The sequence below is a fragment of the Thunnus albacares genome, chromosome 20 (genome assembly GCF_914725855.1).
Source record: "Thunnus albacares chromosome 20, fThuAlb1.1, whole genome shotgun sequence".
NCBI lineage: Eukaryota > Metazoa > Chordata > Actinopteri > Scombriformes > Scombridae > Thunnus > Thunnus albacares.
In genome coordinates, this window is record NC_058125.1 from 10,299,373 (window position 1) to 10,316,921 (window position 17,549).

General features: G+C 39.0%; 1 protein-coding gene across 2 annotated transcripts in view; it reads right to left on the reverse strand.

Annotated features, from left to right (window-relative positions):
* Nucleotides 1-17,549, reverse strand: part of mpp2b (MAGUK p55 scaffold protein 2b) — a 43,102-nt gene that overhangs the window by 19,703 nt on the left and 5,850 nt on the right. Inside the window, exons 1-2 of one of the 2 annotated variants that reach the window (XM_044338045.1) lie at nucleotides 12,121-12,204; nucleotides 9,130-9,587 (exon numbers count right to left, since the gene is read on the reverse strand). In XM_044338045.1, coding sequence (XP_044193980.1) covers nucleotides 9,130-9,220 — 91 coding nt within the window. In that variant the 5' untranslated portion in view covers nucleotides 9,221-9,587; nucleotides 12,121-12,204. Of the gene's footprint in view, nucleotides 1-9,129; nucleotides 9,588-12,120; nucleotides 12,205-17,549 lie in introns of those variants that run through there. The other variant, XM_044338046.1, reaches the window with a different exon arrangement.

Genomic DNA, 17,549 nt, shown 5'->3' on the forward strand with positions numbered 1-17,549 from the left:
CACTTCATAGGTCTTATGCCCTAATAAAGGCACAATAGAGCACTAAGAGGTGATTGGTTCAATTAGAGGGCTGATAATTAGTTTGGCATTAGAAGATTGTGTCCCAATTGTATTCTGTAGTCTAATTCAACCATGTAGCATCTTTACAACTGAAAATGACAGGATGAAGTACACATACTAAAATATTGTCCCACAATGGACTATTTTCATTATTGATTGAAATGTTGGTTACTCTACCTACTAATCGTTTGGGCTATATAATGTTTCCTGAGCCCCGCTGGCATCTTTAGGTTACATTTTCTGTCAAACAAAGTGTCCACAACACAAATATATACAGGCTACAATGATATACAATAAAAAAAAAGTAGCAAACCCTCACTTACAAAATATAAATATATGGACTTGTGCTTGATAAATATAATGATTATGAAATTATCAAAATAGTTTTAGTCCTAGGTGCTACTCACAGCTATGTACACTCACAGCTTTGTGAATCTTGCACAGTTCAATTGTTTCCCATCAGCACCCGTCTTGTATTATTTCATGGAGTTTTAAAATTGGCAAAATACCAACTAGCAAACAAGCACGCTGAGATTGATGGTCGAGTCCAGGTACATTGATACAGATAACCCTGCATTTTAAACGTACAAATAGCATCAACACCAATAGTGACCGATAAACTACCAACAAACAGTAAATAAAGTCTTGACGTATTTACTACCTGGGATCATAAATAAGTCTCTTTAACACAAAGGACAATGGTCCTATTGGGTCGTTTTATTCACAGATGCACAGCTTGAAGGTGCTCTACTGACAATGAACAACCACATTTATTTCTGGACTCAAAAACTAACAAGTCAAAAAAAAAAGTCAGATCCCCCTGAAATCATGCTTTTTATCACCAAACTCACTGTTTATGTTTAAATGATATTCTGCAGAATGGAAGTCTATTTTTGTAATTACGGTGCTTAAAGAGGAGTGATGAGGTAATAGATATTTTGAGAACTACTTTTGGTCTGTACCTCTTTGCTGTTTGGAAGTATTTTACATACATTTACTGTTTATCCATTATGCATGCATAAATGAAGACAAACAACAAACATGTTTTGTATTACATGTTGGTCAGGTTGTCAAACACGTAGAATAAGAAAACTATTATTATCTTGGCTTTCATTCAGGAAATCGATTAAAAGATGGAAAGCCATGGAGGCAACGAGGGCAGAAGATGACAGCCTTGATGATTACGCAGTCCATCCGCCCTCTCTCTGAATAATTTGATAAGTAAATTAAATAAATAATAACATGAGTCTTCTGCAGTGAAGTCTTGTTTTTCTTCTATTTTCCCTCTAACACGAGCTCTGCTCCAGCAGGAGAGTTGCCAGATTTGCGCCTGGCAGAGAATATCAGACCAGCAGGCTCAGCTTACAGGTCCTGCATAATTCTCTTTAATCACCACAACTGTACGCCGGTGTTGTTGTCACATCGGCATTTTTCACAATGTCAGCTCATCTCTGCTCTGCCTAGACATGTGTAGAGTTGGATTTTTTTAATCACTTTAGTCACTTTCCATCGCTTTTTTTTGGGATTTGTATTTAACTTTCTCTCATATTCTTATACTGTCATTTACATGTGTCATCACATATATGATTGTTTTGCTTTCTCCTTTCACTCAAGCCCCTATCAGACCTAACAATCCTGATAAAATTGACAGCTGATTCTTCACAGTGCATCAAGGATGTTGAACAAAAACATCAAGGGAAAGAAATGGCCCCAACTTGTGTGTAGATATTCTGTGATATTGTCATTGCTTGGAGTCACAGAGGAATCATGAGGTGTGAAAAGGACTGGAGAATAATACCCATTTTTCCGATGCTGGGTATGCTCGGGGTCGTTCTATTATTCATAGAAATGATTAAAAATCCAACTTGCCCTCCTTCTCACATCTTGCTGCCTCTCTTCTCTGTACATTATAGGGTTGCTTACCTCATTTTCTCTGACATGTATCAAAACAAAGACAACAGAAGATCAGCCTTTCAGGTCAAAAGTTCACACAAGGAGAAGTCTGAATGTCAGACTACGGTATCATGTTTATTTCCTTTTTTTTCTGAATTCAGATTACTTTTGAAAATAACTTTCTCTTTAGAATTCAGCTGGAGTGTTTCATCTTTGTATATCGCTTCTGTCAAACCTATCCTCCCTTGCATAAACCTGCATAAGCTTCCAATAAAACTGCACTGCAAGGACCAAACTGCATTTTTTTTTATCACTAACAGTATTTATCTTTCTTCTGCTCATGTCTCATATCAGCTCCAAAGTTGCATGTAGACATTTACGTAATGACATACTCAGGTTTTCATCCTCTGAGCCTTTACGCGTGAAAACTCAGGCAAAAGTAATTTTTCGCTTCAGTGAATCTAAATTCCCTATACTACACACTGTAACTTGATACCAGTAGAGAACTCCATTTAGTAGTTGAGGTCTTAAGAGCACAATGACGGACTCAGTTGTGCAAAAGGACTGAACTAACTACATGTACGTCATGTGCTCTACAGAACCTGCTCTTCCAGGAAAATGTTGCAAAGTTTAAAGCTCTTTTCATGCTTTTCCAGTATTTCACTATTGAGCTTCAACTTGATTTAAGGGGGAAATAAATAATCATAATAAAAATAAAAAGTCCCCAAGAGATGCTGCATGCCAATAAGCAAGGTAATGATTCATTTGGCCTTATTACAGCTTTAGAGCAAACCTTCAGGTGAGAAGCTACTTAGTAACCATTGTATCATTCAGCTAAAATTTACAATAACATGCTGTGGTGGCCTGCTGCATGACTTCTCACAAAAGATCACCAGCTTCCTTGCCATGGTGACAGCAGAGGACATGTAATCACAAGGAAACCAAATTAAAGGTGCTTTTGTCTCTTAAAGTCTCATCTGAGCGAGAGCTCACCTCCAAGGAGAGTAACAATTAAACTCAATGTCACGGAGGCAGCCAAACAATCTGGGCTGTTATTGTTTGTGGTTAGAGCACAGCAGGGGAACATGAACCTCTTACCCAGCACTTAGTGAAGGTTGTTCTGTTGCTATGGAGTGACGGTTAGGGAAACAGAGGGAGGATGGTGAGGGGGTGCTGAGGGAGGGTGGAACATGGAGGAAGAGATGTGAGAGATACTGTTGTGTTGGTGTTTCTCTTGGGGTCTTGGCCACAGTGGAGTAGAGTGTGCAGCTGACTTCTTTCTACTCTCTGTTTCTGGCTATCAAAACAAAATGTGGTATGCTGACATTGTCTTAATGCACATATGGAAGAATCATGGTATGTGAAAAAGGCACAGTTACAGGTTCAGTACTAGGTGCACTTGCAGTATGGGTGTAGTGGCCAGGATCGCTGATTAAGATGATGTGACCTTCACCTGCAACAACATTGGCTCAATTAATAAAATAATGCCTAAATTCTCACTTCCGTGAGTTAACTTCTACATTTAATTTAACTGTGTCTAATTATCTTATGTCTTAGTGATCATAGAATACCCCTTGATGCTTATTAAAAAGCATTAATATTAAGGCTTTGCAATGATTCTTGAGCATAAAGTGCTTAATGTCAATGCTTTATATACATTACAAATCATCAATGTTTTGTAACACAAGCATTATAATAAGCGTTTTGCATCCTGTGTTTAGCATGTCTCATCAGGGTCTGACTGACAAAAAGCTTAGAAAATAAATTGTATGCACCCTTAAAAAGAGTGCAGACACTTTGATTCATTTTAATTGATGCTAGTTTTACAACTAGGACCTTTATTCTTGTGGAAGTATGTGGCAACCCTGAAAACATACTGTATATCTTGAAGAGACAATTTTCAACCCTGGTGGGCTACAGAGTTGTATCCTGCTACAGGACCAAATCTTTATTCTAACAATTTGACACCTAAGCTTAAATATTTACTATAAACTAAAGCTTTAGTTGCCCAAATCTAAGTCTACATTAAACAGCAGATTCTGAAAGTCTGTAGGACTTTGTGCACAGGACAATAATAGCACGTCTACCATGTTGTACAGTGGTTGTACACCCCAACTTTTGATAGAACATGAATGCAATAACACCATATTAGTTTGTGTGTCAGAAAAACAAATTAATAGTAGTATTAATAATAATAATGAAACTTCTAAAAAATGATACTTTGGCTCCTTAAAAAGTTCCACATATGTGTTATCTTGTCTCTACTACAAATATATTTCAATCTGGAAAATAGACAAATAATTCACTGTGTAGCCAGAATTATTCTTTAAAAAGGACAGTGAAATTCAGTCACTACAAAGACCTTGTGGTGATTAATCAGGGTACTTCCAATGGATAAGGTCAAAATAATGTTTTTAATGTGCAGGGCGACTCCTCAGTAGTAACACCTGCATTGTGAAAACACAGGGAGATTTCTCTGTCTGTGTTTTCTCCTCAGAAGCTCATTAATTCTCTCTTTGTTTCCTGGAAACACTGTTGCAGCGTTATTTTTCTGTCACTCTATTAAAATGACAGACAAGAGCATGTTCAGGATGACACTGAAACTATTTCCAATTGGAAAATACACCTATATGTAATAACATACTCATGCGCCTTGACAGATATTATTAAATACTTTAAGGTCGCTCCTAGATTTGATTCTGTTCCCTTCTCTGAGGCAAAATATAATTATTATCAATCCCTTAGGTAGCGCAAGATGAATGTCTAAGACAGTGGGGGAGAATTACATTGGACTGAAGTACCAGAACTGATTAATCATTTATGACTGAAGTATAAAATTAATTCATCCTCATGCTATGGACTTGATTTTTTCCATCTTGATGCCCTTGCAGAGTGCAATCAGTCTGACGCACTTTTTTCTCCAATTCAGACAACACTGAGCATACAGAGTACAACTATTACAGCTAAAATGTGAAAACTGTTCTGGTGAACATGTGATCAACTGGAGGATAATTAAGTTAACATCCTCCTCATGGAGTGTCACTGAAAAGTTGTGTGAAGCATGTGTGGGCACATCAATTGTTTCATGTACTTGTGTGGTCAGTGTGTGTATTCAACTTGTATAGGCTTGCCTTAAAATCTGGTTAGCATAATTATAAACGGCAAAAAGTGCTTAAGAATTGTTGAATTAGTCTGAATGTTATGAATGACAAATGTAAATATTTAATGTCTGATTTCTGTAGTAGGACTTGAGGGTCTTAATGTCAACTTACATTTGTCAGTTTTGGGAAACTGTCAATGTGATGTATGGGGGACCTTAAAGAGAGAATATATTTTTGAAAGATTGAATATCTGACATTACTCAGTCTGTTTGCTGCTTTTATGACTTCTTAACTTGTGTTACTGATACACTATGTATACACTATGTGCTACTGGTACACTATGTACACTATGTATGGTTGATATAATGTTAGCTAACGTTCATTACTGAATCAGTTTGCTGTCTTTATGATTATTTTCTGCTTGTGCTATGTTTACACTATATTTTAGCCCCCCACAGGTGTTTTCACTAGTGGCTGATAAGGCCTCTGCTCAGGCTGGGTGGAGCTACATTTGCTGGGAAATACGTGATGTCACCAAACTCTTTGTAATAATAGAATGATAAAGGTGTCATTTTCCCCACACTAATAGGTGCAACACAACTAGCAGGAGAGTGAGACATCAATCAAATATGGGAGACTTGCCAGACCGCTACGACCTGCAAGACAAGAGTTATGTGATCAATGGAGGCAGCTGAAGGTGCTAGTAGACTACATGTTAGTAGGCTTCCAGCTAGTTTGCCTACTTGTACTGTAGAAGAAGGTAAACAGTGAAGAAGTGCAAATTGTCCATGAAAAATTCCATACATGAAAGGGAAAATGTAGTAAAGCTTGTTAATCAACCCATCATCTCCTCTTATTCTTTCACCTTTTTTTTAATTTTTACAAATTGTATTTTGAACTATGCAAAATGTTCAAATGTAAAAACGATTATAAGATAAACAAACTGAAGGCTTTTCATGTAAGCAAAACACCCTCCCTCCAAAATATGACATTGTGTCCATTATGAATATTCATGCAAACATCTAGTTAATCCAACTTTGAGAATTACATTAAGGATCCTTTTGATATAAATGACTTTCTAATATGTTACAGGTCTGTTATTACAGAATTTTCCCTCAGATTCTTGTCAATCAGTCTGTCACCTAAAAAACTTCCACCAGCTCTGTTCAGAGTGTCTGACTGGAGAAATACAGATAATGAAGAGAAACCAGCACGATGCCATTGTGCATCATGCTGGTTTCTCTACTAACATAATTTTCAGTGATCCATTCTCACAAAATGCGTCCGTTGTGACACATTTTAAAAATAAAAACTCAGAAAAAAACATTGTCAAACTGGCGTACAAGATAACATTACAATAATAGCTCACATAGCTAACATCCATCAGTCGGCCGTAAACATGTTCGCAGATTTGCTTGCTAGTGGTAGTTCTAGCTCACGTGACCAGGACCTTGCAGGTAAAATTCTCCCTGTCATACACAATGGATACACGCCCGCACAGTCCTGAGAGGACATCAAATCAGCCAAAATAATTGAAATCACCTGTGTGGGCGGACCTTGAGGGGCTTTAACTAATCCAGGAAATAGAGAAGAAACCTGAAATCCTGCACACCATCCTTCACTTGTATTAATTAGTTATTTGTAAGGTCTTTGGTAGACATTTATCAGGAAAGTAAAATGCTTTACAGAATTTTTGGTCCTCTCATTACTTTTTTTTAAGGTTTTAACTCATCCAAGATATTGAAACAAGCCTATGTAGTGGTCATGAAGTGGCACATTTTGCAAAAATAGTAGAGAGTCTTTTCGAATGAAAAGGCTGCATAGCCCACTATTGTGGCAGATAATGTTGTCAACTTAATAATTATTTTATTTGGTTGAGTTCATAAGAAGTACTATGAAAAAAATCCATTACATTCTCCCTAACTTTGCAAAATTGTAACTGTTCTAACAACTGCGGCATGGTGCACGACTGTCCGATGAAAGGCATGATTTCTAGTGGAAACACTGTGACGCTGACCTCCTCTCTTTTGGATGGACAATCAGGAGGACAGGGCACTTTAAAGCTGCCATTTAAGCCACCCCATCGCCATGGTGATGCTTGCTCCAAGCTGGCATGATATGGATGCGGACTGGATCACCTTATTAGCTGGCTGAAGGTCACCATTAGAGATAACACTTGTGATATTTGTTGACATTTTGCAAATGGACAGCAGCTCCCATTACACCATCCCATGGCCACAGAAAGTCTGGGTGGGAGATCATTTCATGTCAAGTTTTGGGCAACTAACACGACAAAGTTTAATGACTGAGGGGGCTGTTAGGAGGCAAACATTTGGACTTTGACTGTACATCTATTTCCATGCAGCAGTTAATGAAAGAGCAAACAGAGATTGTCAGGCTTTGATATGGATGAAATAATTGCCAGTGTCACTACATTACCGAAATACTCACAGTCAGAACAGAATTAAATTGTCGGTTAAGTTCGATGGGGAAAGTATTGTGTGTGTGTGTGTGTGTGTGTGTGTGCGTGTATGTGTGTGTGTGTGTGTGTGTGTGTGTGTGTGTGTGTGTGTGTGTGTGTGTGTGTGTGTGTGTGTGTGGACCTCATGTATTCCTCATGTTTTGGGGACATAAATCTGTTTACACAGTCATGTTGTGGGGACTCGCCTCCCTTATGGGGACAAAAAGCAAGTCCCCTTAACATAAATCTTTAATATTAGGGTGAATACTTGGTTTAAAGCTAAGGTAAGTTTAGGGTTATGTTAAGGTTAGGGTAAGTCTCCAGGAAATTAATTTAAGTCAAGGTAATGTCCTCTGAAGTGATGGAAACATGACCGTGTGTGTGTGTGTGTGAGCGAGAGAGAGAGCCAGAGAGTTATTTGAAGGTTGCAAGTCTGACACTTTCAAGCGTGCTGTCTCTGATCAGAACACTGTTGCATATGAATGACCCCCTACTTACTCACCATGAATGTACAATGCATTAGAGGTCTCTCTCTCTGTCTCTCTCTCTCTCACACACACACACACACACACACACACACGCTGAACTGATAGACAGGATGCGAATGCTTTGATAGAAAATGTGATTCATTATGGCTGTCACTGCTGTCTTGTCAAGCTACATTACAGAGCAGAGGATATCTTGCAATATGGTATACTGTGTGACATGCAATAGACTTGGCAATGATGTAATGACACTTCTAACCTCCACTGATTCAACATGACACCTATCAAACAGTTGCTTTAATTCTTAGCCCCTCACCCTCCATCCAAAAGTATGTTTATATCTGCCTTTAAGTAGACAGGCAACCCATGCATGGGTCACTCATGAAAAATGATGTAAGCAAATAACAGTACATAAATAGATATGGACACACAGTCAGAGCATATTACTGTGTAGTATGCAACACCATGCATTATTAATGAACTCCATCAATTATGAATAGGATGTATGGTACTTCCCGCTCTGTGCTGTGTGAGAAAACATTATCTGTGCATTATCATTCAATACAACAAATATGTACTTCTCTTGTAATGACTTCATAACTTTTTTCTTTCTTTAGTTATCTCAAAGTACATTTGTCTGTCTCTCACACTCTATTGCTCTCAGTTTGACAATCAAGCTTCTTGTTGTATATTAAATATGGCATGTTTTCACTCTGAGTATGATGTCTTCTAGTGAATATTTAGAAGCATCTTGCTGTCTTTTAATGCCTCCCTTCCCGTCTTTGTAGTGTGCTGCCACGGATTCCTGTACATCACATGCTGCCCTGGGTCTTAATCTGTCTCTGCTCATCTTCATCACACTCTGGAGGTTTGAACCAGCACATCAGGAGCAGGTGCAATGCGAATCTCAAATACCAACCAGCCTTCAACTGCCAGCATATACATAAGCATATTGTCAACTGCTTAGTTGCATTTTAACCTTACCTACAGAATCTGCAGAATTGCAGAATTGGTTATTGCATATAATTTTACAAATCAGTGACATAACACATGGCCAGAGAACTCATCTGTTTTATAAACCATCCTGCATCCCCTCAGACACCCAGCAGGCAGGGACCTGTGTTCTTACCTTCTCCCCCCAGCTTGATTTCCAGGCCCTCCAGGGAGTTGGCTGAGTCCCCATCCTCCAGGGAGAGCCTTCCAAACAGGCTGCCAGCCATGGTGAACAACACCTCACCACAGTGCACACACTCACAGCAACACACCCAATACTGTATCTGAGGCAGACTGAGAGATCTTCCTCCCTCTCTCCCTATCCGTCCCTGATTCTCTCCTCTTTCTGCCAAACAGCTCCTCGCTATTTCCTCCCTCTCCACCTGCTCTTGACGTAAATGTGTATAAGCTATGCCTGGCTGAGCGTCTTCTCCTCCGCATGAATGAATGGAGACGAGAGAGGTTTGTGTGTATGAGAAAAGGATGGGGGGGGGGAGTGGGGAAGAAAGAGGGAGGGAAGTACGATGCTTTCTCTAGGAGGAGGAAGAGAAGGAGGCAGAATGATTTTCCTCCAGGCTTCCCCATGGTGGTTAACTGGGAGAAAAAGCAGCAGAAGGTTGGCTTGTGAGTAGGAGATTGATCAAGGAGGCGATGCATAGGGAGCAGGATTCATATATGAGTGATAACCTACCCTAGCTGACATCACAGACACAGTTACAAACACAGCCAACCTTACAGATGCACAATAAGTAAAGGGTGCTTAATGGGAAATTTATATTTGTGCTTTCTGCTCATAAATCAAGGACTGTAATCCGAGTTCCTTTGTTGACAAGAGTTGAGAAATATCATATTGTTTTAACTAAAAGCTGACCCTTCTCTAACCCTTCTCCAAGCCTGCGCGGAAAACAGCCTTGATCAAAATTTAAATTGAACAAAGACTGGAACTGGTTTAGAGAAACAATTTACTGTGTGTTACTAAAAATGCCAGTCATCCAGACTCAGCCCTAGTGTACAAATCAAGTCTGACTGACAGCCTATTACAAAAAAGAAACTCCACACATATTTTAACTCTCTGTGGACCTGCTTTTCTCCCTCTATCCAGCAGCTGACTGCTGCAATTTATTACCACATGATAAAATACTACAAAGCTTTGAATTCTAGATTTGGCCAAATGTTGACCAATATACTGTGACTCTTAAAGTGTGTAGAATTTAGTGGCATCTAGCAGAACGGGCTTAGCAGAAATGGAATATAATATTCAGAAGTATGTTTTAATTAGTGTATAATCACCTGAAAATAAGAATTGTTGAGTTTTTGTTACCTTAGAATGACCTCTTTATATCTACATAGGAAGCAGGTCCTCTTCCACAGAGTCGCCATGTTGCACCGCCATATTTCTACAGTAGCCCAGAATAGACAAACCAAATGCTGGCTCTAGAGAGGGCCTTTTGAGTTTCTTGCGAAATACGCGGCCACCATAGGTTCTGCCACACACTTGGAGGGAGAGGGGGAGGGGAGGGCTATTCAATTGGTTGCATTCAGCAACCTCTCCACTAGATGCCACTAAATCCTAGACACTGGTCCTTTAATTTCTCAGACATCTGGCCGTTGCTTTTCAATCTGTTTTTCCCTAGATCAAGTGTCCTCAGCACTAAGGAGGAAATGAATGGAGGAACAGCTTTCTGCCCGTTTAGATTTTAAAGAGGGCACCTTTTGGTGCTCAAACTAGGAAATATATTTCCACAGTTATCACAGTTTTGACTTTCTGTGCCAAGGTAAACATTTGAAAATTCACTTTGACACCATCGACTTGGATTGCAGCAGTTCAACAGACACTTTTACACAAGGGTTTTAATATACTGATTAAATATCCATTGTTTTCACTATTTTATGCAATACTGTCATATACTTTAAGTCCGGGATCAGATTATCAGCCAGTTATGGCCTGTGATCCAGTGCAAGAAAGGGTGTATTGTCTGAAGCAGTTGCCATGTTTTCAGCAGTCAGAGTGAATTTGCTGCAGTCTGTTGTCACGAGCCAGATTGATTGCCTTTTCAGCACATTATTTTACTTTACTTTAGATTTAATCTTTAACAGAAGCCTCAAGGTGGTACTGAGCTGTCAGTTAAAATGAAAACTATCAATTTTAAGAAAATAGACAGTTGTAGCCCATTTCAAATGAACATCTCGATACTGTGAGTCAAAAAAGTACTTTTGCAGATATTACGTTATAAACCAAAGTATTGGACACATTTTGACCTGATAGTGGTGAACACCAAAGTAATTACAATTCATTCTGAGTTGGGCGTGAATATGTGTACAAAATGTCATGGGATCAGTCCAATAGTTGTTGAGACATTTCACTCAAGTGGTGTTACAGGAAAAGTCAGAGGACCACCAAACTCATTCACTCATTGTTGCACCATAGAGACATTTCACTAAAAAACAAAAATCAACTCGCTGGTGGCACTAAAGGAGAAGTCAGGGGATCACCACCATTACTACCATCGTCTGGAAAGCATGAATGTCTGTATAAAATTTCATGGCAATCCATTTGATAGTTGTTGAAATAAAGTGGTGGTCCCACTGCCATCCCTTGAGTCACACCGCTAGCATGAGGAATCATGGACCATGTAAGACACTCCAAGGGTGATTGCAAATTACTTAACCCTCTGGGTTTCACATCCTATGATTTTAATCACCATTGATCAGTCATCAATCCATATTAAAGGACTCACTTTATGCCTCTAAAAGACAACGTTTATGTTTATGTGTGTGCAAGCATGAGCATGTACATGTGTGAGTTTGTACCACTGACCACTAGTGCAGATTTGACATGCATGTGTGCACGAGTGGTGTGCTGCAAAGGGTACAAGAGCAAATCCTTCGAGGCATGACTGATCTAAGACTGGAGTTTTAGCGCTCCATTAGCCAGCTCATTAAGTCACATTAGAACTCAGGATATGAGATACATGTCCTGAGTGCTAGAATAACCACAAACCGTTCAGTATCTCCTCCCTCTCATCTCTCTTGATATCTCTCTCTCTCTTGCTGATACACACACACACACACACACTCACACACACACACAGAGATACAATCGTTATAGCAAGACCAAGCCACTTACCAGAATCAGAGCTGGATGTTGCCACGGGCATTTTAAAAACTGGTTCCTCCCAGTATCGTCCGCAAAACTTGTTACGTCAACTGCAATGAAAGAGAGCACAAAGACAAAGAATGGAGAGTCATTGAAAACACTAAAGAAGTATTGATTTGGAATATGAATGCAAAATCCCTTATACTTGGTAGAATCAAAGCTGAAACAAGGGAAGGAGCATAACAGAAAATAAATGCAGAGGGGAAAGGGAATACTTCCAGTCTGGAGACAATTAAAGTACACCATACAATGAAATATTGTCAAAACACAAGACACAGTTGAATGAAGGTGTCTTGGATGCACATTCAGGGCACTAATATACTAGTTGACTCTTGCATGTGCAAAGAGTAAACAGACCAAATATTTAATTAGGATGCCTTGTTACTACCTGGTGTTCATTATATTAACTTTTTTTATTCACACAAAGGATGACAGACATGATTGGTTTATTGATCAATGTTGTACATATAAAGAACAGAAAGTGATTTTTGCACATGTTATAGCTTGTGTTTTTTTGTAAATCACACATTGTGACAAACTGTGTTGCTAGGCTGAGGCCCTTCATATTAAACACCCAGGGAAGTCTTAATCCAGCCATGACAAAGAAAACAAATCCTATTTTGTCATAATCACAGTCAATGGACTTAGTACATATTCAGCTCATTCCCATTTTGTCTAAACAAGCTCCCACACACGGCAACTGCTATCTAACTTTGTTAATACCTATTAATAGAATAGCTGGTTGCTCTGGTAACACCCAAACAATTTTAGCTGTCATGTACGTCCGGAATACTATTAGCAACAGTTGGAAAGATTGAGTGAGCGGGTGAGTGAGTGGGCAGGCCAACTAACATTAGCTTAGCAAGGATCTCCTTTGATTCTTATTGATCTATTTAACATCAGGCAGCAAGAAAAAGACCATCCTGAGATCCAAAACTGGCTTGTCAGGTGATGTGGCATTTGTGAAATACACACTTTGAATAGCAATTAGGAGCTAAGGAGGGGCTGTGGGGAAAATAAACAGAATAAGCAATCAATAGTCATGAGGTTAAGGGGAAACAGACAGAAAAAAATAGAAGCGGGTTGAGGAGAAAATTGTCAGGCAGGAAGGCTCTGGCTGTGTGGAAACATGAGGTGGGGGGTCAGAGAGAGAGAGAGAGAAAAAAAAATCTAACAAGAACAATGGTGAGGAAGAAAGGGCGCAGCTGATGAGGAGAGACCGCAGTATCCAAGGATGCTAATTCCTGGTTGCCATAGCAACATCTATCCATGGTGAAACCAGTGCTGTAGTAGCCAAAACCCAGCAATGTCACCACAGGGTCACTTGTGTGTGAATGTGTGTGTGTGTCAACATTAAAATCCTGTTTCAGCCTCATCATAACTGAACTAATTTTGGAGTGATTAAGCATCTTCACACTTTGTTCCCGTATTTGAACGGTCCAAATAGGGCACTGTCAGTAGCAGAAAAAATTACATTACAAATGGTTCCTGTCTGGCTTCCAAATCTATTTTTTTAAAAACTGAATAAATATATTTTTTTCCTCAGATGGAATCACATTTCTCTTTTACTACAGCTGCAAATATTTCTAAACTGGCTTAATGGGCGACATTTTCATCAAGACAGATACTTTTATCACTCACTTATTTCTTTTCTAGCCTCTCAGTTGTCAGTGAACACAAATATAAAGATGTCTTCAAGCTCAGTGGTATTTAATTTCATTAATTTGATTCTCTGTGCATAAAATATTCACAAATCCTATTTTTTCTCAATTTTGCAGTCGCAGCTTTGTATCTAAGCATTTTATCAAAACATTCCTTGACACCAGTTAAAGATTGATCTTATAAACTATATAGTGTGATCCAAGCTGATATATTGAGAAAAGCCTGGGAATGCATTAGAAGCGAAATTCTGGAAGACAATTGGGATAAAAGTGTCATTGCTATTCATTCCTCCACCGTCTGAGTAATGATTAATTTCAAGATATAACGACAAGTTCAATCAAATATATCCTTCTGTAAGTCCCTTTTGTACTCACAATAACCTGGTTTCACTGGACTGCTTTGATCCTGTCCATGGTTTTTGGTCTTCTATACTCAACTCCCTCTCTTTGCCTTATGTAATAAATCTATTTCTCCTAACCCACGGACATGTCAAATCCAATTCTAATAGTACCACCTGAACTCCACTGACTCATCATAGAGAAAACCTGTCAAATTTTTCAAGTGCCTTTTTCTATGAGTATCTCTAACGTAAGTAAAGATCTCTAACGTGTTTTGAACCATGTTTCAGCAAAGCATCTCTCACTCCCAGTCAGATTTTTCACGGAAAATCTGACCCAGGTCCTTTACATAGAAATCAGTCCACAGGCTGTTACAGATAACCAAGAAGGTCGGGGAAGGGCTCATTTTTTAAGTTAGGTTACAACCTGTTCACTCATTGGCAATGAAAAAAAATTCATACATGTAAATAACTTCACGATTCTTACATATAGAATGTTAAATGTTATTTAATGTATAGCAGCAATTATAGCTGTTAAACAAAATATCTGTTTATAAAAATAGACTAACTAATGTAAATTTGTACAAAGTAAGCCTAAGATGTCTCCCGCATCATCTATGGGGATGACATGTTTACTTGTTTAACAGCTATAATTGCTGCTACCGGTGTGACATTGAAGCACATTCTTAGATGCTGAAGGGCTTTTTCAAAACTCCAATCTATGAGGATCAGGTCCTTAATACCGCATACCAGTCCCCCAGGCTTATCCATGGCATCCCCTGTTTGCACTGGGAAATGACAGAGCTTGTTAAAAGTATGCAGGGACCACACGGCAGCTAAGAAGCCAAAGCCGATTGCAGCAGAGCTTGGCTGTGCTAGAGTTATGCTGACACACTGGAGGGGTTGGGTGGATGAGCTTTGGGGGGGCAGGATCTTCTCTGCTCTCTCACTCTGTCATTCTCCCTGGTTATTTCATTTTACCAATGGGGTAAAATTAACTAAGATCTAATGATGGTGGAGTCATCATCAGTGGTGGCATTTTCTGGTTAATTGGTAGCATTTTCATGCAGGAAAGCTTGGATATCTAATAAGAGTTGCAACCAGTAACTCTACAATCAAGGATTAAATAGGTCATCTTAATTATACATGCTTATTGTCTTTTTGCTGCAGGTGGAAAAGACCCTGCAGTTGTGCAACTTGTGGGTCAGACTGTATCTACAGTAATATCTACTGTCTTGTGTACTGAGTGATTTCCACCATGTGTCCATTAGTCAGCTCACACAAATATGTACAGTAACACCTACACACTCCATCTTCCTCATTGTAGTTGAGGGGAGAAAGCAGCTCAGTAGCACAGCTGCCATGACATCACATTCACAGACCTGATATCATCTCTACAGTGTTAATCTGTTGAAACAAGAGGCCAGCTAAGTGTTGGATTTTGCGTGTGATTTTGTGTGTGCATGCACAAAGATCTATATTTTATATTTTTAGCCACTTTTGAAGCTCTCAACCAAATAACCCTGCACAGTCTAACAACAGACAGAAGTTAAAATTCTTACATAACCAATAATGAGTGCAAAGGTCAAGGCTTTGCTGACTTACAATATCCGTTAAATTCCAGGGACTAAGTGCTACAGCCAGCATTTAAGGATTCTTGTTTCAAAATGAAACTGAATGATCTTTTTTCTGTTGAACATCTACTATTCATTGAGGAATGTGAATGATTTGCTTCAAATTGCTTTACCTTTGCTCTTGAATGATTTTTTTTTTTGATGGTCTTTAAGCCTGCTCTCTCAAGTGAAACCCATCTACTGTGGTAAATTATTTTATCACACATATTTCTTATATTTCACATTTTAGCCTAGAGCAATGATACAAGTGGTGGCCCAGGTGTTTGTATGCCAAGTGCAAAATGCCTTGAGCTATTCCCACGGTGAAGCTGCATTAAAGCCTGTATACATGCTCTCACACACACACACATACACACAAACGCACCAGCGACCAAACAAGTCTTAATCCACACACGCAGGCTGGCGTCAGGCCTAAAAATAACCCTGTGCTCCCACAGGTTCAGCTCCTCTCATTACTTTACAAGGGAAAACTGTCGTATCCAAGACAACCATGAGCAGCTCTTCGCCGTTTTCCCCGGTGCTTTGCCATGGCAACAAGGAAAAATGCGTAAAATAATAATAAGTTGGAGCTAAAATTGGGTCTATTAAAAGGTTTGAGCAAGACTTTAATACAGAGTTGTTCTTCATCTGAGGAAATTATTTTATATCAGTGTCCCAATTGTAAAAAAAAAGACTTTAGCATTTACACAACAGGCAGGAAATCAATTCTAACAGAGTTCACCAGCCAAAAACTCACAGACAGCACTTTCAGAGCTCTACGATGAAATCAAGAAAAACAGACCTGTTGTGTTTAGCTCCTTTGGCCTGAGCACAATACGTAAATGAACCCTACAGCTGTACCTGATTACACTGTTTCTACAGCTCCAGAAACCCTGAACAACAATTTAATCAGAACTGTAGAACAAGATCAAGGTACTGATTCACAGAGCCTTTTTTGGGGATGATTTATTTGGGGAAAAGTAGATATATCTCTATCACTAAGATGTTACACAACCAATTACCAGTGCAGAGGTTGGGAAAGAGAAACACAGAGTTTATGCCATTCTTATAAAATACTGGGTAATAGCACTTGAGAGGTTTCATGAAAACTACCATTAAAGCTTCTTTTGAGTATCTGCCCTAAAGCACCAGTGTGTTTATGCTTCCCTGTTGTCAAACCAGCTTAGATCCTAGACTAAAAAGACAAAATTAAAGCAATTCATTCAATCTCGCCTTCTGGGGCTCATATCAACACCGAAGTCGCTACAAATGCCCCTACAAATCAAAACAGTCTGTGGAGGTCTTTTGAAGGTGGAGACAAATTCAAAAGCAGTTTAAAGCCAGTCAGTGCTGCATGGTTGAATGATTTCAAAAATGAAGGTGTGTCAGACTCCCCACATGCATATTAATACACACAATGTGCTACTACTTGGCAGTGAGAAACATGGAAAATAACATTTTATGTCTTTTTCCTGGGCACAGGCTGAGCTTAATCCTTCAATGAAACTTCATTCTAAATGTAAATTATTAACCATCAGCTAACAACTCTGGGACTCATTAGCCACCTAAGCCACACAAACTACCCAGAGAGTCTCAAACAGAAAGAAATTATGTTATATTGTTAGTATTTTACCATGCATTTTTCTATATTCTGCATTATTAGTAAAGAACAATATTTTAAAAGCCTTTTTAAAACAGCACTGACACAAGATTTACCAGCAGCAAGATCACTTGACAGCAAGACATTTAAAATAACCTGATCGACTGAGTGTTGTGGGTCTTCCTTT